We start from the raw sequence: 20,121 nt of genomic DNA, 5'->3' as shown, positions 1-20,121 counted from the left end.
AATCAGTGGCTTTGCTGTATAAGGAAAAATAATTCTGTTAGCCTTCTCTAACAGCTGATGTCCCCATACCGTCCTTTTTTTTGTCAGAGGTTATAACTTTTAGTTAATGCTATATGGCAAAGGAAAATCAGAAACTACAGCCGTTCTGACCAGATTTGGTATTTTGGACGTTATCCAAGGCTGTGATCCTATTGGACACTTTTCAAAAGGTCAACAACAAACAGAGTTACATAGTTTAGACATAGGCAACTGCACCTTGAAGTTCACTCACAGTAGAAATGAGTGCGAGAAAATGACACTTGATTCAAAGAAAATATGAGAAAAAAATTTTTGCAATGTAAATTCCTAGGAATAAGATGGCTAAAGAAAATAGCTAAAAACTGTGCTTGATAATAACTAATGTTACCTACTTACTGTCATCTTGGCTTCAAGTCAGCTTGTTACAAATCATGACGTTCATTACATTTCATCCGAGAAGCTGATTCTGCTCAGCTGAGACGGCACTAGCTGGCCAAAATAACTAGAGGATATCTGAGGTGTTCATAGCTCACATTTACCACAAAAAAGACAGAATTCAGGCTCTTCTGAAGGCAAAAGGAGATGCTACCTGGTACCAGCAGGATGAGTCTTATGGCATGCATATTGATACTTGCGGTATGATTCTCTGCATATTTGTGAGAAAGAAGTTGTGTGTGTGAAAGAGAGCTACAGAAAGTATTGAGTTGAAGAGACACAAAGACGAGGAGACAGAGGATTCATGAGACAGATGGAGAGAAAGATGCATAGACAATGAGAGAGAGATATGAAGAGATAGTGTAGAAGGAAAGCAAATGAGAAATGGAGAGGAGAGACAAGCAAAGAAGTTAATGGGGTGAATCAAAGATCCAAATACTTTCTCTCTCTCTCGCTCTCTCTTTCTCCTGTTGTAAGATGACTTTGTTTGATGAAGTGGATAGGATCTTAATGAACATTGGTGTTTGGTTTTATGCAGCCGGTTTTCTGTAAGCCACCAAGCACCGATGATCATTTAGTCAAACGTGGAAACATGCATGTGCTGCTCCGCTTTTCATTCCTCTGCCTCCTCTGTTCTCTTCATGTAATACGAACTACGGTTACTAATTAACTTTGAAAGCCCTGTTGGGTATTCAAACGATCAAAGTGAAACCCAGAGTGGGGAGTCATTGCCATGGAGACGTGGACGGGTTTGCACATTCCTTGGCTGCACACATGGCTTCATAGGTTTGTGTCAAAACAAAGTAGTGCTGAGCTCTATCCTCGGGCCCTCGCTTCAGCTACTCCAAGTCATGAATTATTTCAAGGTCTTCTGTTTTTCCCCCCGCATTTTACATTGTTCTCGTATTGTAATTGGACATTATCGTAACCATAGTTACCCTGATACTGCTGAACTTTCACCGTTGTATGGGGCAAACTTTTTTTTAAATTATTATTTTATTTATTACAATACCAAACATAATGTAATTCAGATTTATTTCTGAAAATAATCTTATTTTATTGCATTGCTTAAATGTTTATAGATATGTATACAGGAAAAAAAAAATATTGGACCTATTTTTGACTCAATGTAGTGACACATTTCAGACGCTAGGGGGGGCAATGCCCTCCCTGCCCCCCCGCAAACTCCGCCTATGATTGTAACTGTAACACAAATAACAGCATTAACTAAATAGAAATAATTGTGTATTTATTCTCATGAATCATAATAGTTGCATGAAATTTGAAGGCTCTGTCATCACATTAATCATCACTTTCAGGCTCTCAGGGCCTTAAGAACTGTTTTAGGTGCATTATCAAAACTCACACTGTACACATAATGTGTCTTTATTGAGAAGACAAGCTACAAAAACTATCAAAGTATTGAAAGTAATTAAGCATTAAACAATCTCCTCAGTGAATTTCTCCTTCAAGATCTTAGAGATTGAAGAAAACAAATAACTAAAGACAAAAACAAACAAATAATAAATAAAATGTGAAATTCTTGTGTGTCTGAGGAGAGTTGATTCTTCAAATAATCCCATGCTAAATGTGCTGTCTCAGCATTTTTCAACATCAGACAGGATGCTGAGAAGAATCCACTGAAAAAGACAGTAACATTGCATTTTTACGACAATCAACCCCAAGCTTGAAAGTGTGAGTGGCACAGACCAGTAATGTGGTCAAAGTCTTGTACAGTATAATGTGCTCCTTATGTCTTTACATCATTTACCACTTCATTCAGCTAAAGTATTAAGACTTTAAAAACATAGCAACTTTGCTCATTTTACACAATGATTTTTTGTGTTTTTTGTTTTATGTGTGTTGTATAGCTTAGGCAAAATCTAGTGGAGAAACAATATTTGCACCTTTGTGGAGTTACCCTGGCAACCAAGGAATATAGTTATTGATGAAGGCATTTCATAAACTTTATACTGAGGATATTAATGTGAAGCATGAAAAAACAAAGCTCACATCAGCATTGTTTCTGAATCCACTCAGTCTGTTTTGTGAACCATGCTCCTGACCTTCAGTGTAATTCTCTGAGAGCAGCCAATATATGAGAGAGAGAGAGAGAGAGAGAGAGAGAGAGAGAGAGAGAGAGAGAGAGAGAGAGAGAGAGAGAGAGAGAGAGAGAGAGTTTCGACAGCCAAGGTAAGGAAGGAGATCATACTGCTGTTAAACTGTCCAGATAAACCTGAGGGTAATACTTTTGACCTCCTCCAGTAAATGACAAACTAAAATGAACTCAAACAGTGTAACATTTTACAGAAGTCATGAAAATCCATATAAATGATGCCAAGGTGTCATAAATTCAGGTTTGAAGTAGAATCTAAAGCACAGTGAGTCCACAGAATAACTTTTGGCCTGTTTTAAGACATTTGAATGATCAAAGTCTTTGTAGTCTTTTTTTCAGAGGCCTGCATGCCTCTGCATTTTGTGTGAGTTGGGCCCTGCAGCTGTCGGCATTTAAACTACTTAAGTTATTTTGCATCCTACTGCATAATGCCTCCATCAGCCTCATGCAACACCAGAAGAGTCATTCGGCATCTTGATGACATACTACAATCGTCCCACTAAGCTTTACATTTATTTGGTTGCAACTCTGCGTTTCATGGATATTATTTGCCTCTATCCCTTTTATTCTCATCACAACTTTCTAGACATTTGAATCATCAGTTTTAAAGATCCGTATGTTATTCAGTGTTTAATCTGAATGATGCTGAGTTCTACTCGAATTCTCTGTGACTTCTCAAGGTGCAGAGAGACAGGTGTTTAGATGAGGTGGGTTAACAACTGGAGATAATGTGGCGAGTGAAATATCTAGATAAGGCTAGCCACTGACATCTGCACATCATGCAGCTGTTAACAGGACTACAGAGCCACAAATGAGATTAAATTTCAGTATCGTAATGATGCCTGGCAGTATTGTCACAACTATGCAAGTATGGCAATAATATTGTGTGACAGTTATGAATGCACATGCAGAGATGGCAGGGGGAGCTCAACCAGAGTGGACACTGGTGCTACTTTCCAGATGCTACAGTCCAGTTTACATGGGTTTTTGAAGTCCAGCGCTAAAACCAATATTTTGTATTAAAGCTGATGTGTACTAACATTCAATATCTTCCATTTTTTGTGTTCATACCAAAAAAGTTGCTTTTCAGTGTTTCACCCCAGAATTGTTTTCTTGCCAGTTCAAAATACCTCCATAACAGCATGGAGACCAAAATAATAATGAATCTGTTGTAGGATTAGCAGCTCTTTAAGGACTTCTGCTTTGGAATGAGCCGAATTTACAATCAAATAAATAAAATATATACTTATATAATTGGACATTTAAAATGATAATGAATATTTAAATGAATAAATAATATGCTCAAAGGAAATAAAATTTCATTGCAGGTTTTATGGATCTGCACCTGACCACATGACTGGCCTCTCTCCAGCGTTTAATAGAGGCCAATATTTGCCCAGAATTTCAGCCGGCTGATTTACTGGTGTATACCCTTGTAAACTGTATACTGACCCTCCTTTGGGAGCATAGAACTTCACACACACTGCTCTTTGCTGTGGCAGACCTGGGTCTTGTTCCCCCAGGCTGCATCACCTACTGAGAGCACAGCAGACAGATAAAAGAGTGTTAATAGGAATTGGTGCAGCTTGTTGTTTCATCTGGCTGCTCCTCACCTTTTCCCCGTGTTCACTTTCACCCCTGCTTGCCATATACTATGTGTTCAAAGTGATATAATGTTGCACTTTTATTACAGAGTGCAAGGGCTGGCAGCTGGGAAATTTTGGAGCTCTCTAAATAGGTGTTATGCTGGTCATGTTAGACCATGGGCCCCTAAAAAAGCCCCATGTTAATTACCCTTTCGTAGTTTCTTTCAGCCAGGAGCACTGTAAATTAATGCCATTATTCTGAGGGTGGAAAGAAGGGCGGTGAAATATATTACAGCATTTTAGTGATCCCCTAAATTACAGCGCTGTCATTTCATTAATTACAGTGCAATTAATAAGTATCCAAATATTAACATTGGGTCAATTATGGAATAAATTACACACCAAGTTGAATTTCAAAGCTCTGTTGTGACAAATTAGACCACAAATGTGACGTGCTTCAATGCGCAACTCAAACCAAAGAAGAGAAATGTACAATAAATATAAAAAAAAAAAAAAATACTGCATAAAATAATCCACAGTAGCAATAAACAGTAGATTTCTGTCTACAACCAACATTCACAATGAAACTGTCTTTTCAGAGCTTTATTTTTATGGATCTTGTGTTGAAACAGGATGTTGGGGCGGGACTGAAAGCAGAAAGGCATTTTTCAAAATGTAAGCCTCGGGAGAGAAAGGCAACCTTTCTCTTGGGAGGGGCATGACTGTCCGAAAATATGATGGTTTTATTAGCTGAAATTTTTGTTCACACCTACTAATTTGTCATGGTCAACATGAAAGATATTCTATTTTCCAGGGTGCAGAAATAATGTTTTTGATCTAAAAAAAATTCAAAATGACAGATATTCTAGCACTGAAAATGATCTAACAAGATGAAAGTCATTTTTCATTTCATTGTGACTTTAACTGTAATTATTTAGTCTGGGTCAGATGAGTCACGGTCTCCTCACTCTGCCTCTCTCAGGTCAGGAGCGTATTGGACTTGACTCCAAGTATGAGCAGGAGGGCAAGGTCCAGTTTGTGATTGATGCGGTGTACGCCATGGCACACGCCCTCCACAACATGCAGAGGGACCTGTGTCCAGAATACTCCGGGATTTGCTCTGAGATGGACCTGGCCGGAGGAAAGAAACTGCTCAAGTACATCCGCAGTGTCAGCTTCAATGGTGAGTAAACTAATGGTTCTGTGTTTCTGGAGGTGATAAAACGCACTGTCTGTGTTTTGTGACATTTTATGGTTTGCATTGTGCTCCAAGGTCGAGATGCATGGCTGAATTTTTGAGACTATGGTAGGTTCACAAGGAATGAAATCTAATCTTCAGCAAAAAGAAACTGAAGGAGAGCATTAAAACACACTGCTTGTTGTAAGAGTTGACAAAATTGTCCATATTGCTCTTGTATTGTGGTCTAAAGGTTATCTGTCTTTAATCTAATCATGATCTCCATCATGTTATATACTGTATAGAATACATCAAATACTGTATGTGTCAAAGCCTTGGTTCTCGCCTTGAGAGCCAGAGCATAAGGCACACATGTGTGAAGCCAATACATAAAGGTTCATGATGTATTTTGGGACTTAGGGTCAAACGGTGTAATATATACACGCTTGTGTTCCTCTTTCTTTGGAGTAGAGACTGCTGCTTGCTGTTTCTGTTGTGTAATTGTGAGAATTGATGCTGGTTTCAGAATAATTGTTTAAAGGTGCACTAGATGAGGTTTTGATGTAAAACCATCTTATTGGTCTAAGAACAACAGCAAATAATGTCATATCCACCTCTAATTGAGACCCCATAGATTCACTCTAATTGTCCAAATAAGATTCTGGGGCTGGATATATTTCTCTACCCACTGGAAGTTACAAAACGAAAAATACAAGTGAAAAACAAAATATCTTTTAAAATGCAGCAAGCAATCTCACCAGCTTTAGATGCTTTGCTTCTCTTGTCCCTTTAGTATCATTTGGTAAGATCACTGACTGGCTGGCTTGGTAATCATGAGCATACTGTGTCAACTGAACTGACACCCCAGTACATGATCTCTGGATACTAAAGTTTAATTTCTCAAATAGTTACCCCCAAAAACTATTCTCTGTATGGACTCGGTAGTCATATGTGTATTTTAGTTTTGGAAAGCTACACTTGTAAAATGATGTTAAACCTTCTTTTAATGGATTAAAGTGGTTATCTTTAAAATCATCAATTAGGGGGAGTCCACCTCAGCAACTGGAGGCTAATAGTTACCATTTCCAGCTATCAGTAACATAACACCAAGATAACACCACCCACCATTTTTTTTAAATGGATGAACTATTCCTTTAAAGTTCATATTCCAGTTTAAGTCCCAAACAGAAGTACTGACAAAATGGGATCAAAATTAAAAATGTGTCTCTGAAACAACTTGCCATTGTTTTCTCGAGCTAGAAACAAGCTAGAAACGAGTTTAGACTCTATACAAGTCCGAAATTCACTTCAAACAAAGGCCCTACATGGGATTTTACTAATTTAAACCACCAGAGGTGCTGTGTGATGCAATACACTGCACTTAAATGTATGGTGCATGATGCAATGTGGTGCAAAATACGTTCTGGTGTAGGCTACTTTAATTTGACAGCAACTTTAATTCAAAATCACCACCTGCTCTTAAAAAATGTCAGTCATTTATGTTATGGTTGGACATTAGCTTCCCTTTGGTGTGAATATTGCTGTAAGAACTGTGTTTGCCACCACAACAGACAACACTCCTCTTTCAGCCATTGCAATCTCTTGTTTGGAAAAAGATGACATGTCTGCCAGCGGAGGGAGTTCAAACAGCTCCTGATTTTGCTAGATATGCTTACCAAGTTCATCACAGGAGTGGCTGCGAAACTCCCTCTGTTAGACCATCATACGACTTCTCAGCCAACATCACCATGTGCATTACTGTTTTGACTCCACAGCTTGTTACTCAGTGTTATTACAGCGAAAGGGAATGAGGCTGCAGGGGATGTTTACTCTGTAGTTAATGGAAGATGTGTTTGACACAAAACCCTGAGCAAATTGACAGGCAACAAGGCTTTGTGTCTGTTAGTGCTTGTTCATGCCGTAAACGTCAGTCGTCTAAGCTGTGATAACGTCGCCACACTTGGCTCCTTTCAAAATGTCATTTTTACACAGGGCGTCTTATTTACATGGCAGAGAGGAGACAAAACAGATATCACCCATTTTATCTAGAAAAAAGGGAAGGGTCTTGTGATGATTTGTCTTAGATGAGTAAACCTAGTGTTTATTACTATGACAGAGTATATTGTATGTCTTGTATGCCTTAGTAAGTTACTATTTCACAACAACTGCAGGTAAATTATAATTTAACAATTAAGAATATTGCAGCTTGATTAATGAGTATAGTACATATTGACTCCAATTTGCTATGAGGAAGTTATGCCAAATGAATACAATAAGATACAGAAATTTCAAGATCTGAAATATCTGAGGCTGAAAGCTGCCTTAGTGTACATGTGTTGTAACAGGTGAGGAAAGGGATGGTCTTGACCAGAAAGGAATGATAAGTAAGACTTCTTCTGGTCCATAACACAAAATGACCATAACACAACAGTAGGGGTTTGACAGGATTGTTGATCAATATCAGTGACTTCACTCAGTGGTTACTTCACCAGGTGCTGTGATTTCTGTCTTTCAAAACTCACTTTGTGGACTGACTGTTTTGGAACAAAAGCTCTGTGTGGAGTTTCATTTCCTCCCTGACACCTATTTCCTTTTTCAACTGATCAAAATGGAGGATGATCCTACGAACAAGGGACATTTCTTTCCCAGGACATTTTGCCCTCAAGCCAAAAAAGGAAATGATAAGGCATAATTACTGTTACCGCATTTTGTATTGTATTGTTAGAGATTCTCTTTTCAATAGATTTTTCTGTTGGATAATGATGACTTCTGAGGAATCAGGGGTCAGGCCGACAAAGGAGTCTGGTTCTTTGAACAGATTATTAATTTCTTTTTTGTCATTGGCAGTCATCCCACCCCACTCCAGACCACAGCATGAATTTTATAGAATACATTTTAAAGTTTGTTGTGCATTTCAAATGATATAAGTTTCCAAAAGAGAAAAAAATAACAACATGATTATAGGAGCTGGGTGGAGCTCTACACCACAGCTCTTTCCAGTTCAGCTCATGATCCAGGTATTTATGAAGGGATTATTTCTACTTCAAAACATTTAAAACCAGGGGGGCTCTTCTTTTTTCTAAAATGTATAATCAGCTCCATTGTTTTACAAATGTTTAGGTTGAGATACTTTGCATAATACTAAGGGACAAAACTCTCAACCTTATGGCTGTGAGAGGGTCTTTACCATTTACTATGCAGCCCACAAGGTCAGAGTCATCTGAGGATGTTTGTTGGCCTGTGTCTACAGTTTACTGTAGAAATGGTGAATATGAGTGGGGATAAAGCTGTTCACTGGGGTGCTTGCACCTGTTTTAGTAAAGATAATGCCAGAAACCTTTCCATTTAATCCAACATACACAGGACTTGAAACAAATCTGTAAGCCAAGCAATTGCAGACTTGATCAAGTTAAAATTCATAAGTTTGTTTGCTAAAAAGATGAGGGTGAATTGTACTAAATGCACTGGAAAAAAAAAAATCGAAAAACAGTATTCTGACAGCGCTGGTTGCTGTTGCCAAATGACTGTAAATGATGTGAAGCATGTAAAGTAAAGCATCATCAGCTCCCACATTCCTCCTATATGCAAATTGCAACGGATCCTGAAATGGATGTAACAGCCTAAGTGCTCAAAGACAACCTTTCAAAACATTTCATTATTTTTGAGGTTAGGGGTGTTGGATAGAGATCTCCGTGTTTACGAGCACTTGTTTTCTTTGTAACGGGAACTTAAGAGGTCACTTTCACTGTCCTGGAATTTGGGACAAGGAGAGAGACAGGAAGAAGATGTGATGAAGAGCCTCATACAACTGGTCCATACAGACCTTAAGTGTATGTGGGAGGATGCCATCCGGACCTGCTGCCTTGTTGGCTGTTAGAGCTCTTAACTCATTCTAAAGTCAATCAACAGTGACATTAATTGGTGGACAAGAATAATTTATCAGCCTCAATCGGCACAATTATTCTGTAATGAAGACTTGTTTTGAAGGCCCCATAACCAAGTGATAAGTTTCTTACCATTCAACAGACCGCTGGTTTTACTGCCCTGGAACTGGCCCTCCACCTTCTGTTAATATTCTTGCTTTCCTAGACTTACAAAGCTTTTCATCGCTTTCCAGGCAGCTTTAATCCTGATCCTATCACCACTGGCAGATACTGCTCTCTTCCTATTAATAGCAGCCCTGACCTCACTGGTAAACCAAGGCTTATTGCTAGATGAGCATCTAATAGTTTTACATGGGATAACATATCAACACAGAAATTAATATAACTGGTGGCTTTATCAGATTCACTGTCCACCTTATTATGCTCCTCATAGAAAACAGTCCAATAAGTGCATTCAAGGCAGTTTTTCCGCTCTTGTGCATCAAGAGACCACAGTTGGGTTGTTTGCAAAGCGGCAGAGTGTGTTTAACAGCAAGACACAGCCCAAGCTGCACAACAGTCCTTAATATGAGAGAAAGAAGTCAGTCGTCATACAATTTGAATTGTCTAAGGGAAGACAGAGTGGGGGAGGGAATACGATAATTGAAAACCCCAATTATGATCATGAATGCATCAGATGAACTGAGCCATAAGTCATACTTAACTCTAGATACTAAACATTTATCTTAACCATTTTAACAGCTTTTGTAGAAGTTACATTTTTCCATTTTCACAATTAGTTATTGTCACTTTTACCTATACTACTATTCATTGTGTACTTTTATAGTTTTAACACATGAAGTGAACCCATGGAAATCCCCCCTTAGAGATCCTTTTATCAAGTAATTAGCAAACCCTGCTATATTCTAATTTAAAAGGAAAGCAGCAGTTAAGGTGCTCACTCACTTTCTATTAGTGTTATTGATTACAAACAAAAAAGATTTGCCTGCAGTATTTCAGCCCTCCTAACATAACCTTTACCACTGCATCTAGGTTTTGTGTCATTAGAATGAAAGAAACAAAGAAAGAAAAAAGAAAGTGTACATAATACATGAAAAGTGATTGAGACAATGACCATGCCTACTCCAAAATTAAATTTACATACCAAATAGCAGCTCAATGATCTGCCCTAGCATAAAATGTTTAGCTATAAACTGTCACTCTGGACAAACCACTGCCTACCAGGAACAGACTAGTTGACAATCAATACGCCTTAACCTCATCATCTGTGAAGAAGGACCCAAAGTAAGCTGCAAACTGAACTCCAACCAAACAGCTACAAGGCTAACGACTTCATGCAATGGACTCACAACAAAGATTGAGTATTCTTGTGGCAAGATCTGTAGGAACGAGAAAGGCGTAAAAGATCCATCAGATGAAGGTGAAATGCAAGGAAGGATTGCAAGCCAAGGCAGAGTAGCACAGCAGTGGTGTTCTGCAGGTGTGTGGATTCCTAAAGAGGAGGACTCCAAGAACATCAGTCAGTTCAGTGTCATAGTTTTGCTCAGTGTGGAAGGAAAGAATTTCTTCAGCATTATAGTGAAGCACCTGGCTGATTTCTCCCACAAGAACCAATACATTGACACCTCAGTGCAGAAAGGGTCCATCCCTGGCATACCCGCTTGTCTTTAGCACATAGGCATAGTTACACAACTTTTCAGAAATGCCAAGGAGAACAGAGGGGACCTAACAGTGTTGTGGTTGCTCCTGGTCGACCACAGCACACGTGGTTCCATGCCCCCACTATTACAGTGAGTTCAGCCTGAGAGTCTCAGCAGGATCATTAACATTAGGGGTGGGAATCATTAAAGGCTGCATCTTCTGTTTGCTCTGGTCATGAACATGTTGGTGAAATCAACAGAACCAGAATGCAAGGACCCCGAGTCCAAGTCTGGGATTCGCCAGCCACCAAGCCACTCCTTCATAGATGATCTAACAGTGACCGTTGAGTCAATGCCTGGAGCCAGAGGGATCCTGAAGGTGCTGGAGAGGCTGATGGGATGGGCCGGAATGAGATACAAGGTCCTTGTTACTGAAGAAAGGCAGAGACATGGACAGATTCTGATTTTCCATTTTAGACATGCCAATCCAAACCATCTCCGAGAAGCCTGTGAGCTTGGAGAAGATTTTTGACAGCAGTCTCAAAGATACAGCATCAATAAATAGCACTTGGGGATGCACGCCAAGAGCTGAACAGGTGGCTGAAGGATGTGGATAAGAAAGGTCTCCCACAAAGATTCAAGGTGTGGATCTACCAGTGCTGTCTATGTATTAAGTCCAGTATACATTTATATAAAATGACCAGGTGAATCCAGGTCAAAAAACTATCTATGCTTAGTTGATTTTATTTTTGAGACACGTTTACATTATGACATGGTTTAACCAAAAGCAGGGTACAAATCAATATGCAAAAATTGCTTCTAATCTTTTGAGCACTCAGTGTACACTAGATTCAACTGCAAATTCTCAGAACTCAGCGTTTTTCTTCAAAAGAGAAAATGCTCCTTTTCGTTGTTGTTCCAACATCCCCATTTGAACAAACACAAGCCAAATATTGATTCAGAAACAAAATCCATTTTATATCAGGAGGTTGGTCTATGTTGCCTGTGGTAGCTATTAACCCCAGTATTGATCTAAAGTGGATGTCTGTTCATGGGAGGAATGACTAATTGAGCTAAGAGAAGTGCTACCCAACAGCACCAGTTAGACACCAGTTAAACTGTCACAGTACAAGGCTTTTAACACTCTGAAACTCTGCCGTTAAGCTATGTTTCAAATTGAGAATCCATTTTTCTGTGACCCCAGTTGTCAGTCTAGTCTGCTGTGCTGAATACCGTAGCTATGAATATTGATTGAAGCCAGCTGCCTGTTCATTGAAAGAGTCAGTGCTTGAATAAAGACTGTATGTAACTGTACTCTACATACAGGTCAGGTTATATTGAATGAGGGAGAGGTTTACATCACCTGGGAATTTCTGAGAGATTTTTCATTATGTTCATCAGCCAAGATTGATTTTTGTATCACTTTTCAAAAGTTGTTTCAGTGATGAATCAAAACAAAGTGTTGTTTTTTCCTCTCCTGATCAATTTGTTTGTTCTTGAAAGCATCTTACACACCTGAAATGAGCAGTAGCAACATCACTATAAGTTTTTCAACCAATCACTTTTTCAAAGGATTGTTTAACTATCAGTACAGCCAAGAGGGGAGATTTAAAAAAAAAGCAGGAGTAAAAGCTTTATATATACTTCCTGTTTTTCCACAGAAATTCATACAGTAGCTGTATTTTTGTTATTATTCAGCCAACTAGTCAAAGGGATCCCACTGAGGTCACTGTGGGATTTTTTTTTTTTTTTTTCACATCTACAGTGGTGTTTAATATGAAAAAAAATAAGAATTCAGTGATCTAAAACAGAAATGTTAGCAGTAAGGTTTTAATGTAAAAATAAACCAGTAATGTCTTCTTTGTAGAATTGCTGATTTGCAGCTATGTTAAACAATCATACAGGGAGAAATCAGGCAAAGAAGCAATAGATCCCACTTCTCTGACTCAATTCCAGTGTAGCTGCAGTTTCACTAGATGTGCATCATCATCACCATCATGTTTGGTGATTTTGCCAACAACAACAACAACAACAACAACAACAACACCTAACTACTACTGTTTTAGGTTTTAATTTTCCTTTAGGTCAAATTTTGTTCCCTTTAAATCATTAGTTGGAGCAAACAACAGTATGACAAGCACTGCTCTGAAACCATGTTGGCATGACAGCTGTATCTACAATGGAGGTTTTTTTTTTTGTTTGTTTGTTTTTGTTTTTGGCCCTCACTGTATTTAATGGGGTTTGTTTGCAGTTATGCATGCTATACTGCCGTAACATTACCTAGTCACGGTCCTGCGTGCAGAAGTTTAACCAGGTTCAACCACTAACAATGTATGCTGCACACCACTCCCAGCACTTGGCAGGGAGTGAACCGACAAGCAGCAGCTATTTCTATTCTCTGTGTGAATAGCTATCTCTTGGTCTAAGGCTCAATATCAAATTCATTGTTATACAGTTTAGTTATCGGATAGAGAGCATAATGCAGTAAACTCTATATCTCACTAATGAAGACAATTCTCTCTTGCATTATCTCTGTTGTCAGCTTGCCTGTGTGCTTGCATGGTTGGTGGAATGATTGTGATGAGCTAATGCACTTAGCATGCCCAAGTGAATGAGTAGACCCAGCATGAATAGACACACTCACGCTAATCGATGCATGCATGCACTCTCACACACACACGTGTGTTCACATAGATCAGTAATGCTTCCTGCACACACTCACCAACTTGCGTTCACCTCTATACCTCTGTCACGCATCTTTGCATGTATCATTGTACCAGAATATACACACAGGCATGCATTCTACCCTACTGTGCAACATGGAAACATTAAAAAAAAAAAAGAAAAAAGCTAAAAAGAAATGCAAAAGCAACGGCTGACATGAAAGGCTCTGAAAAGTGTTGATCGTGAAAGGAGCAAAAGAAAGACAGAAAAAAATCTAGCAAAAAAGAAGTTGGTGATACAGTCTGCACCTGGTTCTGGTTGTCAGCACTGTTGGGTAATGGCTACCAAAGGGAAAAAAGGAAGAACCTGGAATAACACGTATTGCCTGCCAAAAGAGCTATTTCTGACCTGAGGAAAACTCTGCATTCTCCTTCTTCTGCATTTAATGTTAAGCAGAAAGAGCCAACAGTCTGTCCCCTTGTGTTGCCTTCTCCCTTTTACTCTTTTTCCGTCAACCTCTGTTTCAGTTGTTTTCCCTCTCTCTACTATCTCTGTCTTAACCCGCCCCCCTCCACCACTACCACCACACACACACACACACACACACACACACACACACACACACACACACACACACACAAATTTAATACACATTTGAAAGAGACTCCAGGCTCACACCAAACAGAGACAAACCAACATAAATAAACAGAGTGTCTCTGAGGGGGGCTCGCAGCATCCCAGAGTGAGAAGAGCACAGGAATAGTGAAAGATAGGGAGTTCAGTGTGCAGAGACAGCCGACAGGCAGAGAGGACTGGGAGGTCAGAGAGCTAGCCCCTCCAGAGAGAGGATGCTGTTGAGTTGTGACATGTACAACAGCTTGAGAATGTCAGAGAAGGATATGAATGTCAAAGTGCCATCATCAGGTCTGCCTGCTGTCCACTGTCCAAAAATATAATTGACTGCTTGTTCATTCATTCTTTCATTCATTGAATGAATGAATAAGAGACAGTCGGATATTCATACTCTCTATTGTTTTCAGGGTCACGGGCAAATTAGACACAAGGCACAAGGCAGGAAGACAAACTGGACAGATTGCTGGTGTCTTACACTGCTAATACAGAAATTCATTCAGATTCACATTTGCACTTGTGTTATGGGTAAAGTTCTTTCTTAGTGATGCACCTTTCAAGTTTTTTTTTCTGTGCATTTTCTTTAAACAAAAACAAACTTTTGTTTTTTAACTCTTCTATGACAACAGCTGTTTGATTGATTGATCTACTAAATGGCTATTCTCTGTTCACAGGAAGTGCTGGTACTTCAGTGACGTTCAACCGTAACGGCGATGCCCCCGGGCGCTATGATCTGTTTCAGTACCAGTGGAGCAATGTGACCGGGCCAGGCTATCGAGTCATTGGACAATGGATGGAGAACCTGCAGCTAAACGTGAGTTAGAAATACAGCACATAAAAAGATATCACTGTTATTCTGGTAAAAAAAAAAAAAAAAAAAAGAAAGTATTTAACAGTATTTGAAAAAAGTAAAAGTTTTCAAAAATAACACTCATTTTGATGGCCCTCCATTGGTTATAAACTTATAAATTTGTACTATAGTGTTTGGAATAATTTCAAGGGTGTATTGGTCATGAAACTCAAAACGTGACTGACCATGTAAACATTCAGTTCAATTAACACCAACAACAACAACAAAAAATCATTATATCAGTTTCATTTGACATTTGTGTGACAACAGTGATGGGCATAATTATTACACAGAGGCATTGTAACAACACTTACAATCTGATATTAAAAATGTTGTCCGTCCCTAATGATTCATACCTGTAATCATAGCATTTTTGTCAATATCAGATGAGTGAAGTCTGTGCTTCCATGTATGACACAGGGAACCGCAAACAAATTAACAATGTAGTACTGCATTTATATTTATCAGTGTACTTTTGAAAATACTGAATTTCAGTGATAAGATGCATAATTGCCCCAAGACTTGTTGAAATCTGACCAGTGGAGATATTATTTGTAACACATGGACTTACAAAAAACAATGTAGCACCCTCCTTGGGCCAGCCAGTATAATTATTCGCCAAAGTTTTGTCAAAGTCAGATTACTTGTGTTGGAGATATTGAGCATGACACATGGATAAACAGATACGCAGAGGAAATAGGCCCTAGACCGAATCAGAACAAATTTGAAAATGCTCAGTGAGATGTGTCAGTTTCCCATCATTCTTGAAAACCTGAACAACATTGTCTGAGATCCCATATAGACTGACAAATGAAATGAAATCAGACTAATCCAAAGTCATTTTTTTGATATGAGATCTTTTGCTTTGATAAATTCAGCTTAATGTGAGGGCACTGTAAACATCCCTATAATCTCATCCTAGCAGGGATGGAATTTAGGGATTTAGGGCATTAGTCTGTTGGGGTTATTTAGCTGCCATTTGCATGCCAACTCCATTAATGAACCCCATTTAAATCCTGGCCAGGGTAGTTAATTTTGCACTTGTCTTCAAAGTGCTTCTTTGAGACTTAGGTTAAGGACACACTGGAGGATCATTGAGCCAATTTACATCAGATTTGCCCATTTTGAAAATCAGAAGGGAGTTCTGAATTGGAGGCTTGGTCCACCTTGCAGGGGTTTCAAACAGTTCTTGAAAGGTGTTTGGGTTACACATTTATTCCAAGAGGGGAGATTTCCAACAGTCATAATGAGAACCAAGAGTGTGGCTGCTTGACTCCATTACTGTTTTGATAATTAATGTTAGATTGCATAAGTTCCAATGAGATTAAAGTGTCCATAGTCAACAGGAAAATCACATACCTACACCTGAAAACCTAAAATTGGAAAAATCCATCATTATTTTTTGGATGCCAGACATTTTCAAAATTGGTTGGCATTCTAAAAGTCACCCAGTGTGCTGCCAGCTTCACCAGCAAAGTGTATCAAGTAATAAAACTGATATCAGCCAATAACTGAACTGGGTATTAACACTTTCCATTTATCATTTTAGGCATTTAGCTGAAAATCCTATGTAGATAGAGCCGAAAGCTGAATAAGTGAACATTTTGAATTCTTATAGGTTGTCTAATGATAAATTTTATTTCTCAATTTGATGATAGCAAAATCGTTTCAAACTATTAATTAAGAAGTACAAACTGCTAAGAGACAGGGGAACTCTCTGCTGCCTGGAAGCTCTCGCCTGGAATGGGAGGAGCTGGAATTATATTTTTCTCATGTGCAGAATAATTTCTGTCCCCAGTTTAAGCTTTCATATATTTACTGCTGTGGGCATTGCATTATTCTATGAGGAAAGTGGTGGGCTGAAATAGTTTTTGGTTTCCAGAGATACCGTATGCTGGACAGCAAAATGATGCTGAATTATTAACCAAACGTTATCCTCCAGTTACAGGCACTGCCTTCTGGAAAGTTGGGCTCAGTCACAGCATTGCCAAAACTATTGCACTGGAGAATTAAATTTTTCAAGCATCATTCATAAGTGTACTGGAACATCTTACAGTGTACACTATGGGTATGAGTGTCTCGCTGATCCTAGCAAGGGTTGACTCTATTTGGAATCAGAGTAGATTACCAGTCAATATCTGCTCTGCTATACTTACAAGATGGCTCCAGTCATCTTTAGGAAAATGTGCTGATGTGTACTGAAAATATGGAAAAGGGTGCAGTGTGGAAATTCAACACACACCAAGAATTAAATCAAATAATGGATCTCTCAAAGTATGAGGCAGTTTGCTCCATCATGTCTCAGCAATGCTGCAAGAAACAGCGTAATGCAACATGGTAATCTGTTCTAGCATCCAGCCTCCTGTGTTGCTTGCTTTATTTTACTGGGCTAAAACATGCATAAATGTTTTCAGTAGTAGGCATCGTAGGAATTCCCCGATGTTTTTACACCACAGGGTGCATCATATGTTCCCAGGGCCCTGTGTTCATAAGTTGCTATGATCCCAAAACTCTGTATTCCCAGGGCCAAGTTCCCAAGGCCATTTTTTCCAAAGCATTATGTCTCCAAGGCCCAATGTTCTCAGGGCCCTGTGTTCTCAAGGTTCTATGTTCCTGAGGCTGTAGTTTCTGAACGTCCTATGTTCCCAGAACTCTATGTTTCCAGGGCCCTCTGTTGACAGGCACCTGTGTTCTCAAGGCCCTATACTCTCAGGACCCTAGGTTACCAAGGTCCTGTGTTTCCGGAGTCGTCCTGTTTTTTCAAGGCCCAATGTTTCCAAGGTCCTATGTTCTCTCAATGTATTTTTTTTTTTATTCAAACTGGAAAAAAAAAAAAAAAATCATTCAACTTTTTTTCCAAACTGAAAACAGCCCTATGTTCCCTTAATCCTGTGTTCCCTCAACATAAAAGAACAAGTTTCATACATCTGTTATGCCATATTTAAAAGCTGCATAGTGCATGTTCATTAATATGTTCCACATCCACTGGTATGTAAACAAAAACCATGTTAAGTCAATATTATTGAACGATTGCACGTTTCTGCCTCCTCACCAAAGATTTGTCAAATTAATTTCCTTATTTACCTACCCTCTGCTGTTCCTTCTGTGTTGGAGTAGATCAGCTGTCCAGGTGTTTGAAACTCTTGGTGGAAAAGTTCCATTTATCTTTTCATGTGTTCATTGAACATACTCAGAAACATGCTCCTATTAGTGGTGTTGTGCCTAGCAGGTAAAACAACAGTGTTGTTTGCAAACACTGTACCTGTGACTTGGTCTGCATTCCTCTGCTTCTGCATTCATAGCCATGTCCCTACTTCTTCACAGCACTAAATTATTCACCTCAATAGCCCCTGGTAAGCCAGATGTGGCAGAGCTGTTGCTATTAGGCCTCCCATTATTGCTTCTTTCCCTCTGTCCTCACAATTCCTTTGCGTGTATTTTGTGAGGAGGCTGCTCTACAGATTACAAAGGGGAGCTTTTACTGAAACTATATGTTCAAGCGTGACAGTCAAACCTAATCCAATTTTTCCCAGGTACACGTGCACTGATTGTCATAGGCAGCTCAAGATCAAGGTTTTGAGGAATAATAAGCAGCATCTTTTGAAGATTGGTGACCTTTGTTTGAACTTGGTGCTGATGGAGAAGAAGAAAACCCTCGGCCCTTAGGGGCTGTCTGACAAGTTATGTATGGATCAATTACACTAATGTGCCACACTGACATATATGATCTGGTCTACATGTCCTATTATGTTACGTGTCTGGTATGCCAATGTGGACTAGAGGGTATAAAGAAGAATATATGTTCTGAAATGAGTGAAAGCAAGACTAATGAAGCAATGACATACTCAATACACTGCAGTACTTCATTTCTGCGACTCTGATTTTCTGGTCAGTGGTTTCCCCATAGACTGTTTTATAGGTAATTGTGTGTGTGTGTGTGTGTGTGTGTGTGTGTGTGTGTGTGTGTGTGTGTGTGTGTTCGCATGCACTTGTCTTTTCCCTAACACGTTATTTGAATCTCGTTAGCAGAGGAGCAGACAGAGTTGTGGGTTAAATCTGAAAAGAAAAGGAAACCAAATCATGACTCAGATGCTTTTTTTGTATTTTTGTTCTTTTTTTCTTTCCCTCTGTCTTTAGTTCCCTGCTGGCATAGGGCTTTGCAGTGGCTTAATGGGTCAATCAGACTAGTGTTTCGGTCTAATGGGTCTCAGTCAGGGTTTATGTGGCTGTAATCTGTCCAGGACAACTCTTTTACTTAGAGGCTGGAATCCGCCCCGGACAGCTCTTTTAACTTGGCAGCTGAAATCTCCTAGAGACAGTTTAATAGAATTTAGAACATTTAATATTTAACATGAAAATACAACATTTAATAGAACACAAACAAACTGTACTGCTACAGAATAATGAGAACATAATCCCTTGGATGCAGATCTTTGCATGGAGGAAGTGTTATTTTTCACACAAAAACTTTTGCTACTTCTCTTGATAAAATGTGTTATTGGATATTAGACACAGTGGCATATTGTAACAAATGATGTTAATGATGGTGTGTTGTCAAGTAACATAATTATGTGTTCAATGAAAAAAAAACAAAGTGTGCAGACTATCACACATATTATGAATTTCCAATAATTTAGAGAAATGTAGGTTCCAATTCACTCAGCAGTGATAAAGTTCCAAGGGGCAGACAGTAACGTCCTGACATAACCTTTAAAGCTATACGTGAAACATGCATTTTTGAGAGATAATCATAGGTCTTCTTTTGAGCACAGAGATCATTGCCAGCCTGATAAACTTATCTGATTTTCAGATCACTTGCGCAAGTTCCTATGTCACTGCAATCAGCAGTGCAGCCACAGAAAAAAGCTCTCTCAAAGCATTTTACCTTGTAGCTGGAATCTGCAATTTCATCATTTTTTTTTTTCAGATTGAGGGTCTGAGACAAAAATAATACAGGTAATCCAACAAGACCCTTATGAGGCACACAATTTTTTCCTTTGTTCTCAGTTTGTACAAGCAGTCCACTGGGTAGATGACTGGCTTGTGTTTTTTGCAAATGGAGTTTGTGGTTTCGACATCTTTATATCAGTTAAGAACAAATAATCAAGTGCAGCAACAGCC

General features: G+C 39.0%; 1 protein-coding gene across 2 annotated transcripts in view; it reads left to right on the top strand.

Moving 5' to 3' along the window:
• Positions 1 to 20,121, top strand: part of grm7 (glutamate metabotropic receptor 7) — a 291,232-nt gene that overhangs the window by 208,737 nt on the left and 62,374 nt on the right. For both annotated transcript variants that reach the window (XM_030051920.1, XM_030051922.1), the window contains exons 6-7: positions 5,138 to 5,338; positions 14,825 to 14,964. In XM_030051920.1, coding sequence (XP_029907780.1) covers positions 5,138 to 5,338; positions 14,825 to 14,964 — 341 coding nt within the window. The remainder of the gene's footprint in view (positions 1 to 5,137; positions 5,339 to 14,824; positions 14,965 to 20,121) is intronic.

The sequence above is a fragment of the Myripristis murdjan genome, chromosome 5 (genome assembly GCF_902150065.1).
Source record: "Myripristis murdjan chromosome 5, fMyrMur1.1, whole genome shotgun sequence".
Taxonomy (NCBI): Eukaryota; Metazoa; Chordata; class Actinopteri; order Holocentriformes; family Holocentridae; genus Myripristis; species Myripristis murdjan.
The sequence above is the reverse complement of the archived record's forward strand: the minus strand, read 5'-3'. Positions and strand labels throughout refer to the sequence as shown.